We start from the raw sequence: 19,203 nt of genomic DNA, 5'->3' as shown, positions 1-19,203 counted from the left end.
GGGAACTCCTTCGACCAGCACACGTTGATTTTGATGAAATTTATGTGAGACATAGTACTCAAAAAACACCCTCAAAATTGAGGGTTTGAAGTATATTTTATACAGTATCCCTGAAACTAGAGGGCGCAGAAAAGAAATCTAAATTGTCCATTTTGAGACGAACAATTTAAAAAGAACATTTCTTTTCTACACCCCTTAGTTTCAGAGATATTGTAAAAAATATACTTCCAACCCTCAATTTTGGGGATGTTTTCGTACCTTTAAAGTGAATGTTGGCCGATAAGAAAGGATACATGTCAAATATTTTCTTGAGAACCATGTCTCACATGAGTTTCATCAAAATCGGCGTGTGCTGGTTGAAAAGGTTCTCTTGTTAATATAGATTACGTATGATACACACTTTCTTTTTAGTTTAATTTCGTATTCTCATCGAAGAACTTTTTGATGGCTATTTCATTTGCAATTTAATAGTAAGGCAGTGCTTTGTTGAAACGAATACTGCGTTTTTGATTACAAAATAACAATGTGAAAATTAATGACCATTTTTCATTGCTCTACACTACATAAAAAAATTTTTTGAAGCAAATACATCCTCAAATTTCAAACACAACTAAATGAATTACAAAACACTCTGTATTCGTTACATTTATGTAATTATGAGGTAGTATAGTATACAAAAGATTATTAAGTGGTAGAGCTTAATTTCGGCCAAATTGACCTAATTACTGTACGGGGATTACATATTTACACTTGCGAATTGAGAACATTAGTTAGCAGTGATAATTACACATTGACGGTAATGTTAATTACACATATGTACGTAATAATAACAATAACAGTCCAAGGAGAAATAACTGGAAATAAAATAGTTATGGAAACTAAAAATAACTAAAAATAAAATAAATGCTGTAATAACATTGAGAACGTGGAAAATAAGTACTTAATATAATTTTTTTACTTGTTTTATAGAAATCTATATTTATATAACAAATTACTCGCATATAATATATTAAGCATAATCTTTTTAGAACTATCGCAGCGTGCACTGTGTAAGTAAATACACTGCTAATCCAAAGCACATGTATTTGAAGAATCAATGAAAAGGTATCGATTTTTTAAAATATTATATTTAAAGCACAAAGAACATTGTCGAGTGCCTGCTCTTAAAAAAGTATTATACACACATCATGTACCACTCGAAAAAATAAAAATATTTTTCTCCAAAAATGATTTTAATTCAGACATCTGTAACTATGTTATATGATGTTTTTCGAGAAATTATTGCAATTTTTAGATATCGATCACTTTTAGCCAATGCTAGTAGGTCACTGAGCGCGTCATAGTTTTACTTCGATGTAGCTGCATCTTAAAATTGCCATAATTTATTACCGGTAGCCTCTAAACCCAATCGTATCATATGACGAGCTGTACTCACATCAAGATTTTTCACTATATATAACATATATGGTCATATATAAATCATATAATCGGATAAAAATGTTTACTAATTGATTTTCATGATTATTTAAAAATTATATGCTGCTGCTGATTACACTACCCCACTACTAGGGTATTTAAATCAGATTCCACTGACACTTGCGAAGATATTTAAACGCAAAGTTCCGAATATCTAATTTTATTATTTTTTAATCTAATCGTTATTTAAAAGTCGCTGGAAAACGAACTCTTCGAACGAGAATACCGTATTAAGGAGAAAATTCTCGGGAATCTGTATCGAATTTTATTAAAACATAATCGTTGTAAAACGCAATAAGAAAATCATAAGTGAAATATTTGCGAAATTTCCAACAATTGTACAAGATGTCATTCCATTATTCGAAGGACATTTGAAGAATAACGGAATTCGAGGACCTCGTCAGTCTCAAAGGGAGAATTGCAGAATCCTTAGAAAGGAATAGTATCTACAGTTGTAGCCTAACCATACCTTCAAAAATGTTTCTGGATAAATCAGGAATACGAAGAGTAGTAAGTATTCTTCTTATTTCAACTGAATATTTTATTATTAATTTACGAATCTGATTTTACATTATTATAACGTTTTAAATTTTGTTATTGTTACGTTTTGAAAGGTATCTCAAAGGTAGCAGCATAATCATTTTACAGTATCAGTTTATTCACCTTCACTATTTTTATGAACGATATTATAAATATAAAGTATACAATGTATGTTTGTTAAAAATATTAACACAGGTACAATTTATGATAAATAAATGAGAGCAAAGTGAAAATGAATCTTCTGCATAAAATACAGATATGCACGAAACTATATTATAAGAGCAAAACTCTAGTCTTTAAGAGCAACAGGCTTAAGAGTTGCTTGTTTCTGTTTATCCTACCCTCGTTGCATCCTACACGTTTTTAAATGAGGCTACCTCTTGTAGAAAGTCTTTAATCAAACCGCTTAACGTCAGAAATGGAGGAATCAATTGCATAGATATTAACAAAGAAAAATAGTGTCATTTGTGAATACATTGAGGTAATAAAATAAAGCACTTAACTATATTTCAGGAAAATATTTAAAACGTAATAAATGTTGATGTGTCATTACGAACGGTAGAATACTAATCAACGAAATGTGGAAGTTAGACAAAGCTATGTAATAATTAGTTGTAAAGTAAACTGTGCGTGTTATGAAAGAATAATAAAATGCCTCCAATATCCCAAACACAGAAAGTAACATAAGAAATTATACGGAAATTTCAAAACGGAAATCAACGCCTAAAAATAAATTGATTTTACAAGAATTTTTTTATAAGAAATTCTCATTTCATTTGCACAAGTACTCTTTTCATTAGGCTATTACTTCCCAAGAATTAAATTGTCCGAATGTTTCTCACATGGAACGAACTTCCCGTACATCCATTTATATTTTCATTCACAAAAAATAATTTTACGTAATTCTATATATAAGATTTAATCATTACATTTACCTAAATAAATAAACACGATTGGAAACAGTGATGGATGATGCTCCAATAAAAAACGCTTTAACGAGGCAATCGTTCAGCGAATATTTATTATTGACAGCCCTTCGAAACAATGAAAATTTGAGAAATTCGAAGTATGTACTTACCGAACGGTAGATTAAATCCGGAGAAAAGTAATATAACACAAAGACACGAAAAGGTTACACTTGTCGAAGTACACATGGCGCACGGTGCACTATTGTCGACAGTTATCAAACACCCGTGCCGTATCGTACGGCCACTCGCGTGGCTCTGAGAGTCCCCTCGTTAGATTTGGAGTTTGAATCTCGGTCTTACTCTGTCTTTCACTCTTGCTCCTGTACGCAGCCACCAAACGCGGTCCAGCGCCTGCCCGCTGACAACATCGAAAATTAATATCTCAGAGTAGATGTCACCACCTCCCAAATGAAAAGTGAATGTAGGTAAACGAATTGTAGAATAAATGACAAAATGTAGGTTTCAATTACACATTAAATATTATCACATCAGAATTTTGAAAGCAGATATCCTTGTGTATTCTTCTCGATATTTAAGAAACTCATTTGAAACGCTAATTTAGTATTAGTAAAACAGTTTTCTTTGCTCTAATTACAGAACGTGAAGTACCCGATGTTGATAAAACAGTACGTTACACTCTCGAAAACGTCGACATTCCAATTTAGTTATAATTTTGAAAATAGATTTGAATTAAGTAAAAAAACAGCATCTACCAACAACATTTTTGACGATTCAAACATCAATCACTAAAATTTAGTAAAACGCTTTTTACCATTTTAAGGTATCTCCCATCATTACCGATGGAACATAGAACACAATTGTAAATTACTGGATATCTTTTTTGAATAATGTGCTGAATAGACATATATAATAGCTAAACTTCCGGAATTTCGTCAAATATACGTCAATTTCAATCATCATATCGTACGTCAAATATAAATTGATTGGGTTGAAATTTTGCATAGCTTCACTTTTCTACGCTTATCAGCAATTAAGTTATTGAGAAATGTTACTCAGTATGATATCCTTGATTACATACGTGAATGTCAAGATTATCACCGCGGTAACGTTTAATGTAAATAATTATCATGTTTTACCTTTAACACTTTAACTGCTACGTCACTCGAATTCAGCTGACACCACTTTTTACATAAACTTAAGCAAAAATATTCTTGGTGCCATATCGAATGAATCGAATTTTGTCGGATACATGAGATATAAGAATAACAGAGCACTGATTATGAAGAATTTTGAGGTTTCAATTTCTGTTTTACCAAACAAACTGTTTCCACTGCATAGGGGTTTTGATGAGTGTCTATTTGGCAGTTAAGAAAGACTTATAGAATTTTCATAAGAAAATAAAAAACCTTTTATCTTTACACATACACATTTACTCGATGTGTGCAACATGCGTATCGTATGTTAACTTAATGAACAAACATTTCAGTTATACAAAAAGAGAATTGTGCAAACTTATTTTTTTTTTCGAATGCAGCTTATGACAAAGATAGCGATTCATAATTCAGAATTTAAAGATGTTCTACCATTTGTTAAGATGTATAACAGCTCCCTGAAAAAGAAACGATGATACGTTCAAAAGTCAATAATTATTTGATACTTACCAGTTACCTTTAATAAAATTCCAGATATATCACTGAATCAGTAACAAAAAAATAAAATGAACTAAACCTCCAATCAGATATCATCTGAATCATCTAGACTCTGTTTGAGCAAAGTGAAATATGATACTGCGGTACTCATGATCTGTAACAAGTGAATATGTAATTAAAACTTCTTGATAAAATATAATTTGATTTTATTGAAAGAGAGCATCAATTTATTGTCTACATACATGTTTATATAATAAAAAAAAACATGTTGAACGTATATTCACTGGTCCAAAAAAGTATTACCCTATACAGGTAATTCTCGAACAATGGGATATACGCATTTAATGCGAAGAAAAATTCAGTTAATGCAAAATTCGTAGAATTTCTTTCATCGATACAGTCTTTTGTAAACATGCAAATTAACAAAGACTTTAACACAGCACTGCCGGGTGGTCATCACACGTATGAAAATACGAAGAAGCAGAAGAAAGTGGAATCCACAATTAAAATACGTTGTAAAACGAAAGACATCTTTATTTTATAATAAATTAATAAAATACGTTTGAAAAGATACGTTTAAAAATATTCGTTGTACATTTTTTCCATATTAAAATGAATTCTTACATTTCAGAATAGTTGAGATCTATCTGTGTACTATTTCCAAAAACAGGGATTTTGAATAGTGAATATAAAAATTGTCCGAAAGAAAGAAATTACAGAATTCACATTCATTACCGTCCTATAAGTATCCAACGATATAGGAAAAAATCCACATGCCGTTAAAGCACAAACTTTCTCAGATCGTAATATAACAAATAACAAAGTGCGTCGAAGCGTTTTTCCAGTTTGGGTCATGGGTATGAGATTCCAAGGTGCTGAAAACGCTGCGTAATGAATGCCTTGGCTTTGTTCTAGTAATCCGTTACAGCTGTACGTAAACATGAATAGCAGGTAGGAACTGCCCACCATAAGAAATATAAAGACATAACGTCTTGTGACACTTAAATCTTTTGCCTGTAAAAATATTTATAGGACAATCGAACACTGTATTATAGAACATTAAATATTTGAAAGAATCCAATTTAATGTAAACTGGAAATACGCAAACTCAAAAACAATGAACGCGTAATATTTCGATTTAAAGGTTTATTGTAATTTGTTATGTCCGACTTCAGTTTATCTTATTACTATTACTATCCACTTTCGAAAAAATTACTATTGGTGGTAAACCATAATTATTATTAGGAAATAATAATTATTATTAACACATTCACAGATAACTCATAATAATATTACTTTCTCCCAGTAGAATAAATTAATAAATTTTCAAATTAGAATTGATTAAATAATTTAATTAAAACCTTCTTCACTGAAGCACATGAGAATATGCATGTTATTCTTTCAAATTTTTAATTATAATGTTTCCACTACATAAGTAAATATCCCGAATAAAAGTGAGAAAAACTCAAACCTGAATTGCATATTAAATTACACCCCTACATGAGCCTACATTCTATAGTGCAAACTTTGTTATTTATAAAGAATCACCGAAACTATAGATGTATGCTTCGTCAATAATTATAATATCGCAAATGAAATTATCATGAAATTATTATTCTAAAAACTGTCAACTTATCAACATACGGTGAATACGAACCAGGAATACTTCGTATCCAAAAAGGCATATTAGTACACTGAAGATTAATACTTGGCCGAGTAGTACAATTGTAAAAGAATTTTCCAACTGGTTGCAATAATTTATAAGCGCTTGATGATGTTGCACGCACTTTTTTAATTGAGCGTAAGATTTTTTGGCGTAATCCGTTAGATTTGTACTTGCAGGTTGATTCGGTGTCTCCTTTCCTGTGTCGGATAGCTTTGTAAGTCTGTACTGTAGTATACGAAACTGACCAGCCGCATGCATATTCATAATGCACAAGAAGTTGTCGAAGCAAAAATAACATACACCAGTGTGATACAAGTTAAATACCTAATAAAATAAAAATTTCCTTACTATCGTATTTAATGTAATCACATATAAAAGAAATTATTGTACTTTCGATGTTATGCTAATATAGGGAAGTTGTATTTCTATCAGATAAAAAAAAGTCAATCTTGCCACAGCTCTGTCGGGATCGCGCGTTAGTTAAGCCGATCATTTGTTCAAAAGTGTTGTAGGGCAAAGGGATTCATCCGCACGCTCCACCACGGCATGCGGTTCGGCCAATAACAAGGACGTGCCGAAACCGAGCCGCCATTACTATTGTGATGCCCTTTGACGTCAAGATAAGATACAATGCCCTTTTCTCAGTAGTGACGCAATGCTCCATTTTACAGTAGAAGACACGATCCCCACTTTCTACCCAAAATTCATGTATAAAAAGACCCACCAGAGAATGAATCAAGCAATTGTCACTTAAAAGTCTAACCTTCCGTCTTATGTACTTTCATTCTTCTAATAGGGATAAGCGAATTATTTCGTTTGTCGTATAATATCGACCCTCCCGCAAATAACAGAATTAGGAACGAGTGAATTCCTTCTATACTACACAGATACAGTTGGAATATCCCTTGAAATTACCTTAACACGTTGAGTGCTGCATCAGTCCCTAGGGACTGACAGTGAACTTTCCGTTCAAGCGGCGTCAGTCCCTGGGGACTGACAGTAGATTTTTCGTTTGGGCGGCGTAAATTCTAGGGACTGACAGCGAACTTCTCGTTTGGTCGACGTCGGTGCATGAGACCAGCATTTTAAAGGGTTAAATTATTAATGACAATTAAAAAATTTATGTTAAAATTTAGTGTACTCCCGTGGCTTTTTCAGGCTGATCGTTTCTTGGTGTTCGCACTTTTGTCTCTGTGGCATTCCCCACCCCATTATCTTATGTTTATACATTGTATACGTGTATACTTGTATACATTGCACCCTTGTCACAGTGTAAACGACAAAAGAAACAGTGAAAAAAAGGAATCGTCTGTTGCGCTGTGTCGCGCGATCTAGTTTAGCGTTCGGCATCAAATGCTCACGCGCTGCCGCCTGAGCGGAAAGTATAGCAAAATCGGCGCCGCACTGAACGTGTTAACCTTTAAATCTATACGAAAGAGATGTGTAGTGATCTCCCATTGCCCCTCTTCACTTTTCAGCCATAGACAGGCTTCGCTAATGTGAAATCCCTACCGTACTTAAGCCCATTTTGACTTTTATTCGCCAACGAAATATATTACCAATAATATTTATTTAAAATTTTTTACTCATAGTAATTGCATGATAATAATATAGTAAATTTGTATTAAATGTACAATAATGTACTAAAATAAGTCATAGATTTCTTTCTATAAGTTGATTGTATCAGCTTTTGCAATTCTAACTAACAATAGAGCACCGTAAAGATCCGAGAGAACTGGATAATTTGAAGAACTAAATAAAATTAACGCAATTATGGTAGTAGAGTGAAAACAATCTTGAATAGGATTCAAATAAAACTTTACTTGAATAATAATAACAAATAAAAAATTAATCATTATTCGGGTATTTGTTATTGAAGTTATTTGTTTCTTTTGTGAATTCTTATACTATATGTAAATATTAAATGCAAATCAATTAAACTGTATAACTACCTGTATAGTTAACCAATTAAACTGTATAGGTACCTAACAGGTAACCCCCCTATAAAACAGTAGATAAGCAGGCTTCTGAAAAATGCTGTGTTATTTGAAACTGTGTACAGTATTATACGACGGTTTCCGCAAGTGTTAGAGCGAAATCGCGTTGTAGGATGCCATGCTGTAGGAGGGCTACCTGTAATTTTTGTTACGAATATCATTCTTTTACGCAAACATTATTGGTAATTAATTATTCAAACCCGATTATTTCAATAAGAAAACGAACCAGTGTTGTACGTGACGAGATTTATCATTTCCCTATAAAGAAATGTGAAGTTATTTAAAATATAGTACCTGTAAGACAAATGTTATTTCGAAGATAGGGGACTTTTGAAAATACGGTATCCAGAAATGGAATGGAAGCATTCTTTCAGTTTCGTTCTTTCCTATGTTTTCTGAAATGCAGACGCATATAACTTAATAATTTTCGGCTTTAAAGGCTTATTGCTTTTGTGAAAGGTGTAATCAGGAAAATTCATCAGTAATCTCCCGATATCTCGTTCATATGTTCGTAACTTTAATAATATATATGATAGAGATGATTATAATTATAATACTATTACAATACAATTTTTGTAAGACAAGGTAAATGCTTAGATAAGGAAAATACAATACTTTCAGACAAGTACGTAGGTATATAAATATGTTCGTTCAACGTTAACACTTCATAGGTGGATGTCATGTTCCCAGTTTTTAACAAGTAGCGAACAAATCAACTTAATAATTTACAAAAGTTATTGACTTGTAGGAAAAGTGATTCTTTTTTTCATATTAATTTTCTATAATTCAGGCTGAATTTCTTTACTTAAGTTTTGTTTTTACACCTTTGCTCTCCAGAGGCTTCTCTCAGTCGCCAGCAGATTTGACACGGCAAGAGTGTAAAGTCTTGTATTTAATATTAAACTTTGTATAATGCATCAGTATGTAAAATATTGAAGTAAAAATAATTTTGCTCCTCAGTTTATGTGCGATTTCTGATCAAATCAATTTCAGATAATGTCGTTTGTATCTCATTAGAAAATGTTGAGTATTTCCAGTGAAAAACTTCTGGAATGCATAGGGTCAACATTACAACGAAGAAATTATTATTAAATTGCGTTTGAGAGTTCCCACGCTATGATTATTGCGAAAAATCTTAAAAACTATGGTGGCACTAATTTTTTGATCAGGGATTGAACTTCTGTACCTGAACAATCAATATTCAGAGCCATAAAACCAAAATAGCATACTGCACTATGAAGTTGTATTACTTACCTATAAGCGGTGCTACAACGTAACAAACCATAGTACCATGTGCTGTGAGGATAACGAATGAGACAAAAAGAATACTATATTTGCTGGTATCAGCCATAATCTGTTTCTCGCGCTCATCATAATTACCGTTCCAAAAATGTTTCCGCGTGTATGCCAACAAGTCCAAAAGTTGCACTTTGTACATTGGTAAAATAAATATTTTGATCGTAACCGTTATGATACTCAGGAAATTACAAAATGAATACATCAGCATCTACAAGAAATGTTTAAATACCTTAATCAGATACTTCGTAAATAGTCTGCAAAACCTTAATTTAATTTACAAATGCATTTTTGTGTAGTGCAAAAGTCTATAAAATAAAAAGAAGAAGTAAAAACTGTCATAAAGTTCCATGCAACGTAATTTTCTTACTCGGGTGATATCATTAAGCAAGAAAACGAAATTCTAACTACAGTTTCCCTAGTCTAACTATTAAAATTTCAAATTCGCATGAACATTAGCAATTTAGATATAGATGTAGTGAAAACAAATGTCTTTTACACAAGCAACTCATTCATGGTATCTTCTTAAAGATTTCGAGTTCAACTCATTGAACAATTTCAAATAATTTAAAATCGGTTTCAGAAACTGGTAATTTTATTCATCGTGTTTAAAAAAATATAAAAGTTTCCCTACATGCTCTTAAAGTATACAGAAACAAGCATGCAAAATTTTGAATATCTAATTTGATTACATTTTCATTTTATTTTATTACTCACTGTCGAGAAAAGTGTTTCGCGTGTTCCGCCATATCTTCAACACTTTTACAAATTCCTCATTGAAATTCCCAGAATTTATTGTTAAATCTATGCAATTTCAAATGCTAGTAATAATTACTCACTGAAATATAATATAATACATGAAAATAATTGTAAAGTACAACTCTATCTTTCATGTGATTCCTAGATGTATCTATTCCTTTAAGGGACGAATGGGAAATGAGCCGAAGTTATTTCTTGCCAAATGAAATGTGAAATAGAAAATATGGAAAGTGTCAAGGAATAATTTTGGGACAATGTGAAAACACGAATTTTAATATTTGTTGTACTCACATCATGGAGCTTCCAGCGGAAATACATGTCCCTTACACTTATACACAGAGCAATCACATTTAGTAGTTGAGAATAAATTAGCGTGTAGTCTCTGATCCGCTGTTCCCTATCATTTTCTGCCGTCCACATGCCAGCTAACTTCATGAACAAAGCACATAGTCGGACTGAAATATCTGTTTGCTCCGTTATCTGCATTGCGAACGTTCAGTCAAATGACTTGATTCTTTGATGCATAACAGGTATTCTAGTTACAGGTATTCGAGCTCATCTGTCGATGTTTCGAAGTGATACTTCAACGAAGCCTGTTATTATGCAGATTCCACATAAGAAAAGAAATAATCAATTCGTTGCACGAACGACTGCGAATATCCCGGAGAAAGGATAATAAGGGTGATCGATTTCTGCATTTTCCATTATTCATGTATGACGAACACTTCACTGTCTGTAAAGGTGAGTTCTCTGACAAGGTAGGAAATTTTTTATTCGATTAATGATTTTTGTCATAGGTGGCTTGCAATCTCACGTATTCCGAGTTTCTTAGTGCAACAATGAAAGGTCTTAACGCTTTAGTAGTGTAATATTTCTAACGCCCCACGCATACTGTTTTAAGTATAATAGTCCTTAAGCGTATTAGACACGTATCGTACGGCTACTCGCGTGACTCTGAGAGTCCCCTCGTTACATTTGGAATTTGAATCTCGGTCTTACTCTGTCTTTCACTCTTGCTTCTGTACGCAGCCACCAAACGCGGTCCAACGCGTACCCGCTGACAACGTTGAAAATTAATATCTCCGAGTTGATGTCACTACCGCCCAAACAGAAATTGTATGTAAGTAAACGAATTGTAGAATTAATGACCACATGTCTCACAGTACCTTCCTAAATAATAATAGTACTAAACGTATCGCGACCAGTTTTAAAATTCGATTTAAAATTCTGTTTTCCTTCGTTCATTCAATTTTCTCTCGATTCCTATATTCTGTGATTAATCAGTTTTTCAATTTTTCTGTTTTCCTTTTGTTTTTGTTTTCATTAAGAAATACGTATTGCCTAACTTGTTGACATTGTTTTTCTAACCAGTTATTTCACTGGTTACGGTATGACTAGGTATATACAAAGTGCCGGTACGTCTAGTGTTAAACTACCCAGTTATAAATTCGCTCTCGCGAATATGCTTTAATAGTGGAGTGTGTGTCGTCGAGGAACATTCGAGTTTCCGTACCTGTAACGCCCGCATATCTATTTACAAATTTCCTCCTGTCGACACATCTGCATCCCCTTTTCATTTTCTTAACACTTTAACCTTTGATAAAGTTATAAGCAAGGTGAAGTATAAAATAAGCTGAAAAACAATTAAACACCTTTACTGATTGCTTTTCATATAAATTCATTAAGTTGCGTGCAGATATAATTAAACTAATTATAATTATTTTTAAAAGCTATGAACGTTGAACCGGCTGTAAGGGAATGCTATGTCGTGTCAGACTCGACGTTGAACAGCAAAGGGTTAACACCAGGTCACACATTATCAATTACTGAGTATTGCAAAGTATTCAGGATAAAAAAGCGATAATCCTATTATAGGCGTCCCCATTTTTCTTATCTTTTTATACTGCCTTAACACTAGAACTACCAAGCAGTTAATATGATTGATATATAATCCTTATAAAAATCGTACCAATAGATTATTTCCAGGTTCATCAGAAATTCGTTATAGCATTTAAGTAAAGCTATTTATTTTCAAGATCATTTTGAATAATCAATGCTTTTAAAGTATCAATAATTGCAAACTGGAGCCGAAACCAGTCATTTTGACCCATCGGGTAGTTCTAGTGTTAAATTTCTTTCCTTCGCTTCTATTAGCCAATTCCCAAACCCAACTGTTTGTTGTTGTGCCGCCATCTTTGTTTTTGTGGTTATTTCGCCATTTCTTTATCTAATGTGTTTACTTCTTGCCATCGGCCATTAACCTAATCCGTTAATCCAAGCTACTGTCCCTAATGACTTGTCGACTCCAAGCTTATTCTTCACCTTCCAGTAAATTCCAAGTGTAATTCATTATACTAATTTCCACTCACGCTTCATACTGCTTTGTCCAATATCCCTATAAAAGCCACAACCACTTTAAAATGCATCCTTCGTTTTACACAGTTTTACCGCTAAAATTTATACGTTTATATAAAAATTTATAAAACAATTAAATATTACATATATATGTAAGAAGTGACCGAGGTCCAAGTCTATACAACGCGTAGTCACGGTCCTGACTAGTCATGGCCGACTAGCGATGGCCGTGTGGCGCCAAAGCTGTGTGCACGCACTCTTCGCGGAGATTTTCTTAACCTGTCCGAAAGAAAAACCGTTCCCACGTTTTCTGCTGAGGGGTTCCTCTTCAGAAATGTCTGCAGAATCCAATGATGCATAGCAAATTCATGCTAGCCAACCCACTTTTCGTAGAAATGTGACAGAAGTGCGTACGAAGTATGCGCATCTATCCTTTTTTAAATATTGATCATCGTTTACAAGCTTTTAATAATACGCAATATTTAAAAATTTTATAGCTACATATTCGGGCAATTGTCCTCTGTTTTTTATGACAAACTTTAACTGCCTATCGGTGTTAGTTCTTACGTAACACTTAGTTCTCTGAAAAATTCGATCGATTTTACAAAAATTCAGTTTTTTCAAAAACTGAACCTGACCCAGCAATTTGGTTTACGGAATCGTATTTAGGGTAAGGAACTCTATAAAAATCACCCAGTGATTATTGTAAGACACGAAAAAAGTTCAAAATTGGTTCCACAATGTTATTTGTGTCGTGAACACCCATCCGAGCCCTAACGTTACAAAATTTCAGCCGCCTGCTTAAGGGTATTAACCAGAAATTATGAGACTGTTATTAAACAGAAAAATTGTAAGATTGAATATCAGTGAAATGTAATTGAACTGTGATATAACAGAGGAGGATGTTAAAAAATGGAAATGTAAACTTCAAACAAGGTTGCATTTAAAAATATTAACATAACCTTCGCAGGACATTTCAAGGTCCTCTTAAGTTTATACCGGTGAAAGTACATCGTAGCGCATATAATGTTTACAATCTAACTAGATAGCTAATTATATTTACTCGATTTACTGTCTTATTACATATACAGTGAATTATAAAAATATTCGGACACTTAACGGGGTATGCTTAACTTTAACCGCCCATAACTTTGCTAATTATGAAAGAAATTAACTCAAACGTATTTCTTTCAATAAAGTATTTATTGTACTTTATCAATTTGCACAACTTAATTATCTAACTCATTGTAGTACAGTAATGACATAAATTGAATTAAATGATCGTAATTTTTCGCGTTACACATATCACATGTATAAACGCAATTCAATGTGTAGTACCAGATGACAAAATCCAGTGAAACTCCCTATATATGGGTAGGATGAATGGTTTGTTGTGCGTGCGTAAGGGCGACCAGGTCGTATTGCGACGGCCCGGCGCCGGGATGTTTGGAAAATAGTGTGACTGCGTTTAGAAAATCTTGAGAGGCTGAAAGAATGCGAGGAAGAGTGTCTGGAACTGAGCGATTGGACCGTGAGAAAAGCATGTACGTGACTGCGTGAGTTTTGACTATGGTCGAAAGATGCGAGTGAGAAGGGTGCGAGGGTGAGAAAGACAGAGCGAATGGGGGTGTGTGTTAAAAACGAGTGGGAATGCGTGCACGAGGGACATTTTGTGCGAGACAGCGGAGGGGAACATTCTTGTGCGTGATAACGGATAGAGAGACATTGTGGAGCGTGATCTTTTTAGCGAGTAACATTTAGCGAGACAGCGAGTTATAATATAATAAAGTATTTGTTATTATTATCTAGTGAGTCTTTCGTTTCTTTTTATTCTTCACCACAGCAACACGTGGGATTTAAATAAAAATAACCCTACATATGTGTGGGGTCCGACGCGTAAGGCCGGATACCGCAGGTATACTCGGACCGTTACGACCAGGTCGCTTGGACGCAAATGGTTGGCAGGTGGCCGACGATGGCCAGCAGGATCATGCCCCGTGTTGACGGAACTAGTATTTAAGATGATTATAAGACCTTTTTCGACAGAGAGTAATTTTGCGAGTTGAGAGGAGCGGGTCAGTGTGGACTAGCGTGGAGAGTGTAGTTGCATGGTTGACACAGTGTAGTGGCGTGTGTGAGAGGAGCAGGTCAAAGTTGATAGCGTAGACGTGTAGTTTGACAGCCTAGAGTAGTAAATCAGCGTAGTATTGCGTAGAATAGATTAAGACACATAGTTTAATTTAATTCTAGTTGCTTATAGTCCATTGCAATAAACATACAAATACACGTAGGCTTGTTTTCGCCAAAACCTCCGCCATCCCACATATGCATGTTTACTTCACTTTAAATCATAGAAGTTGAAAAATAATATTTAATTTAAACACTGTAGAAGTTTTGTATAAATTGAGGAGAACGTGTAGCGATCATCGCTCGCCAACCTAGGTTGACAGTTCAGTGCAATATAGGGCAGGCCATAAGTTAGAGAGCTGTACGGAGTGTAAAGGCGTTACAGGTCATAAAGAAAATTTGGAAGGAACGGTCCTTATTTGAGTTTTAGCTTGAGTCGATTTTCCTTGACTCAGATAGTCGGAATACTGTCGCTGTTGCGAACCGTCGTGTGTATAGAAACTAGCAATTCCTACGTCTCTGATATTTGCTTTGTTTATATTTTACATATGTTCAGTTAACATGTTAACTGCCACGGTAGTCACCGATGACCGGAACTTCCAAATTACTTGAAAAGGAGTACAAAAATGAAGCTGATATCGAATCAAAATATTTAGTAATATAAGTTAATAGTGTAACCTAAGAACTATGACATAAAATTGTTAATAACTCATTCTGATACTATTTGCCTTTCTTATGAAAGAATAAGTAATATTGTATATTATAATCCTAACGTTTTGACTACATATTTTAATTTCACAACCATCATAAAGAATTTAGTGCTATTTGGCCGACTGACGTAAAATTTTAAAGAAACAGAGAAGAAGAAGAGAAAACACCAAATATAAAAATTTAACTTTGGGTATTTGGTAATTTTCGAGATATTAATGAGGAACTTTCATTAAATATATTGAACTGTACCTATTTATACAGATATGAGAATGCAACAATCTTTACTGTAGGAATCATTTTTGCCGAGTATCAGGTAGACAATGACACGTAGCGCCACCCACTTTACTTTCTACGAAGTGTTCAATCTAAAATTAGTTTCTTACAATATATAGAAATGTGTTTCATATACAGCGATACTAGAGATTGGTATTAACCCAAGAACTACCGTCGTAACAGTCAAAATGGCTGGTTTCGATTGTTTTCTTTCGCAATTATTGATATCTTAAAAGCATTGAATATTTGAAATGATCTTGAAAATAAATAGTTTCCGTTGAATACTGTAAAGAATATCAGAAAAAACCGAAAATATTCTGTTGCTACAATTTTTATAGGGAATACATATTAATCGTATTAAATCCTCGGTAGTTCTAAAGTTAAAGGGGCTAGTTCTTTCAAGTTGTAGAAGTGGGATCCTTATTTATATTTCTAAATAGTTCGTGCATAATGTAATAATTATGTAATATAATAATAAATATAAGAGCATTTGTGTCCCTTTCCTTTTTTTAAGTTTCTTTGTTGACTAGTATTGGTAGAAAAACACGAAAACTATATGCTTTAAAAGGAAGAAATTTGAAAAGTGAGAGTCTTATTTTTTATTCTTCCGTATATTTTGCGCCGTTCTCCTACAAACCATTCGAAAGATTTGCCAGAAATAAGTAACTTGGCACTCTTTTGATAATGGCGTATGTCCTCGAGAGCTTTCATCTTTACCGATTGTTTATTTTCTTTAATTACAATATATAATTAATGCGCGTCATTTTAATAACCAACTACAGCAACCAATTCTCGTCAACGATCAATGTGGTTTGCAGCAGATGTTACACTGCCGCCTTTATTTATGCCGTCGGTATTTACACGTTCCAGCTGCTCATTGGCTGGCCGAATGGTGGGGATAGAATTGTCCATTCCATATATAAGGCTCCAAAAACGGGCGGCCATTATCAGAAGTGTTTCGTTCTTCGAAGCGTTCACGTTGTATTTAGAAAACTTGGAAAATGACTGGTCGCGGAAAGGGAGGAAAGGGTTTGGGAAAGGGAGGAGCGAAGCGTCATAGGAAGGTGTTGCGTGATAACATCCAGGGTATCACGAAACCTGCGATCCGTCGTCTGGCTCGTCGTGGTGGTGTGAAACGTATATCGGGTTTAATTTACGAAGAAACTCGTGGTGTACTAAAAGTCTTTTTGGAAAACGTCATTCGTGACGCAGTCACGTATACCGAGCACGCCAAAAGAAAGACTGTAACGGCCATGGACGTTGTCTACGCTCTGAAGAGACAAGGACGTACTCTATACGGTTTTGGAGGTTAAGCGAGGCATCATCATCATCATCAACGACGTACGATTCCCAGCGATCGTCAATCAAAACGGCCCTTTTCAGGGCCACAATTATATAACATGGAAACACTGTTGTTCAATTTAAGTGCAAACCTTCCAAGAAAAGCTATTCTTGTTTCAAAAGCGTGAAAACCATTTCTAACCTCAACCCGGCGACATTTCCATCACGACAAATTACAGAGATTGGTGGATTAATAATCTTTTAATTACATTAATATTTAATAATGTGCAGAATTGATGACCATGTATTTAGATTAATATAATAATGCTCAGTGGGAGATACGCTGTACATAGTGCATATACGTAAGATCCAATCGACTCATTTTGAAGAAACAAATTTAAATATATTGTGATTTATACTTATGTACATAGGATATTATATTCTTAGTTCATTATTGTGTTATAGTTCCAAAAATCATTATAAATACTTTGTAGTATTTTTGGAGTAAATGTGTTTCATAGAAAGAAATACTTTGCGACGTTGAATCAAGGTATATGAATGTAAATATTAAATGGGTATCATTCTAAAATTCTTCAATAAATCTTTTTAGACTGCAGATTTTTATATCTCTATTTCATAAAAATTCCGCATATCGGCGAGAAATCATACACGATGGCAGTAGGCAGCGTTGCCATGTCTCGTTTGTCTGTACTCCAAACACTCCCTGTCGTAAATTCTTATGCTGAACACCGTTGTCACAGTTAACCCTGTCAACAGAAGGCTCTGTAAGTCTGCTCCGATCTTTAAATCCAACATCACATGAATCAATAAAGAAAATACGGATGAGAACTTTCATTTTCTTTCGATTTAGTCTTTGCAGTAAAATATTAAATTGAATTTTCTTGTAAGATCTGTTTTACGGTAGGAAGTATAAACGAAAAACATGCATTGTGGTCCCAGAACCTAAAAACCTAATGGTATGTAAACATAACATTTATTGTGTTAAACTCTGTGTTCTCTGTTAAAATATGAGCAAAGCAGGATGCTGTAAAAAGTATATGAATATGATCTATTAGAACTGATACACAACTATCCTGCCCTTTAAATTCACAGAGCACTTTTCCTTCTCGTTTAAGCTCAAACTTCGAATCATCCCTACTCAACAAAAGTACTATAATGATATATAATCATGTCCGTTAAAAGTTATTATATCAACTAGACTTTAGTAATGTTTAATTTCATGATATGGTTGCGTATAACCTGAGATGAAGTGTTCAATGGGTTAAAAATCAACAAATAAAAAATAAAGATGTGTTAAGTTGAGAACATCATTTCTATGTCGAAGATAATTGGTGGCCCTGAAAAGGGCCGTTTGGTTCTTCAAATTGCGATTAAGCTTTCTTTTCTGTCTTTTTCGGCAAAAGAACTGCCTGAATGTTCGGCAAAACGCCACCTTGAGCAATCGTTACTCCGGAAAGTAACTTATTCAATTCTTCGTCATTACGGATGGCCAGTTGTAAATGACGAGGAATAATTCTCGTCTTCTTGTTGTCACGTGCTGCGTTACCGGCCAACTCCAAAACTTCAGCACCCAAATACTCCATTACTGCAGCCAAATAAACTGGAGCACCAGCGCCGACGCGTTCAGCATAATTCCCTTTCCTCAAAAGTCGATGGATACGACCGACCGGAAATTGAAGACCAGCTCTGTTCGAACGGGACTTCGCCTTTCCCTTAACTTTGCCGCCTTTGCCACGTCCAGACATGTTGATTGTGTTTATTTGATATACGAGAAGAGTTAACGACGAAGAACCTCTCGAAATTTTAAAATGTGGTCCGCATGTAGAGCCTTATATACTGCCAGCTGGAAAGAACTAGCCAACCAATGGGAGCGCGCGCGGTTAGGAGAAGGGATGAGCCGCGCTGCGATTGGTCCTTGCAAGCTACTCCATCTCTACATACAGAATTGTATCAAAACGATGTCACATCATGGATGGAAAATCATCGACCACATTATCAAAATCATAAACCACATGATCTCCTACTCAAAACCATTCTCGGATGTCAAAAATCATCACTCAAAATCACCACTCACATTTGAGAAATTCATCATATTAGATATTCACTCATATTAGACTCGACTC

At 34.2% G+C, this 19,203-nt stretch overlaps 4 protein-coding genes across 13 annotated transcripts in view; 1 reads left to right on the top strand and 3 right to left on the bottom strand.

The window, feature by feature from the left end:
• The window catches only part of LOC116429422 (uncharacterized), an 89,991-nt gene extending 86,677 nt beyond the window's left edge, over positions 1 to 3,314 (bottom strand). For 2 of the 3 annotated variants that reach the window (XM_031982358.2, XM_031982359.2), the window contains exon 1: positions 3,095 to 3,314. In XM_031982358.2, the coding sequence (XP_031838218.1) occupies positions 3,095 to 3,170 (76 nt within the window). In that variant the 5' untranslated portion in view covers positions 3,171 to 3,314. The remainder of the gene's footprint in view (positions 1 to 3,094) is intronic. The other variant, XM_031982361.2, reaches the window with a different exon arrangement.
• A 1,087-nt stretch (positions 3,315 to 4,401) lies between these two features.
• On the bottom strand, positions 4,402 to 16,579 carry LOC116429426 (odorant receptor Or2-like). Of its 8 annotated transcripts, none has more exons than XR_012998129.1 (8): positions 16,416 to 16,579; positions 10,604 to 11,408; positions 9,512 to 9,764; positions 8,552 to 8,652; positions 6,252 to 6,584; positions 5,330 to 5,608; positions 4,614 to 4,748; positions 4,402 to 4,554 (listed from the first exon to the last, which is right to left on the bottom strand). XR_012998129.1 is itself a non-coding variant. In XM_076365333.1 (8 exons), the coding sequence occupies exons 2-7, from the start codon at positions 10,796 to 10,798 to the stop codon at positions 4,680 to 4,682; spliced, it is 1,230 nt and encodes a 409-aa protein (XP_076221448.1). In that variant the 5' UTR covers positions 10,799 to 11,408; positions 16,416 to 16,579; the 3' UTR covers positions 4,402 to 4,554; positions 4,674 to 4,679. The 8 variants fall into 8 exon arrangements, 7 of the variants coding, with proteins under 7 accessions (XP_076221448.1, XP_076221447.1, XP_031838228.2 ...); XM_076365333.1 differs by having other exon boundaries at positions 4,674 to 4,748; XM_076365332.1 differs by having other exon boundaries at positions 4,402 to 4,748.
• Positions 16,580 to 16,725: 146 nt separating this feature from the next.
• LOC143174407 (histone H4) lies at positions 16,726 to 17,675 on the top strand. The gene has a single exon (XM_076366383.1). The coding sequence runs from the start codon at positions 16,780 to 16,782 to the stop codon at positions 17,089 to 17,091; it is 312 nt and encodes a 103-aa protein (XP_076222498.1). The 5' UTR covers positions 16,726 to 16,779; the 3' UTR covers positions 17,092 to 17,675.
• Positions 17,676 to 18,440: 765 nt separating this feature from the next.
• LOC116429430 (histone H2A-like) lies at positions 18,441 to 18,867 on the bottom strand. The gene has a single exon (XM_031982374.2). It carries the CDS (start codon positions 18,823 to 18,825, stop codon positions 18,451 to 18,453), a length of 375 nt encoding a protein of 124 aa, XP_031838234.1. The 5' UTR covers positions 18,826 to 18,867; the 3' UTR covers positions 18,441 to 18,450.
• Between the last annotated feature and the right edge of the window lie 336 nt (positions 18,868 to 19,203).

Source organism: Nomia melanderi, chromosome 3, assembly GCF_051020985.1.
Source record: "Nomia melanderi isolate GNS246 chromosome 3, iyNomMela1, whole genome shotgun sequence".
Classification (NCBI taxonomy): domain Eukaryota; kingdom Metazoa; phylum Arthropoda; class Insecta; order Hymenoptera; family Halictidae; genus Nomia; species Nomia melanderi.
Note: the sequence above shows the minus strand (reverse complement) of the source record. Positions and strands in the feature narration are given on the sequence as shown.

Coding starts and splice junctions, on each gene's coding strand:
- LOC116429426 (XM_076365331.1), bottom strand. CDS start 10,798: ATGCAGATAACGGAGCAAACAGATATTTCAGTCCGACTATGTGCTTTG. Junction 9,765..10,603: donor TCCGCTGGAAGCTCCATGAT/GTGAGTACAACA, acceptor CATTTCTTGTAG/ATGCTGATGTATTCATTTTG. Junction 8,653..9,511: donor CGTTGTAGCACCGCTTATAG/GTAAGTAATACA, acceptor TCTGCATTTCAG/AAAACATAGGAAAGAACGAA.
- LOC116429430 (XM_031982374.2), bottom strand. CDS start 18,825: ATGTCTGGACGTGGCAAAGGCGGCAAAGTTAAGGGAAAGGCGAAGTCC.
- LOC143174407 (XM_076366383.1), top strand. CDS start 16,780: ATGACTGGTCGCGGAAAGGGAGGAAAGGGTTTGGGAAAGGGAGGAGCG.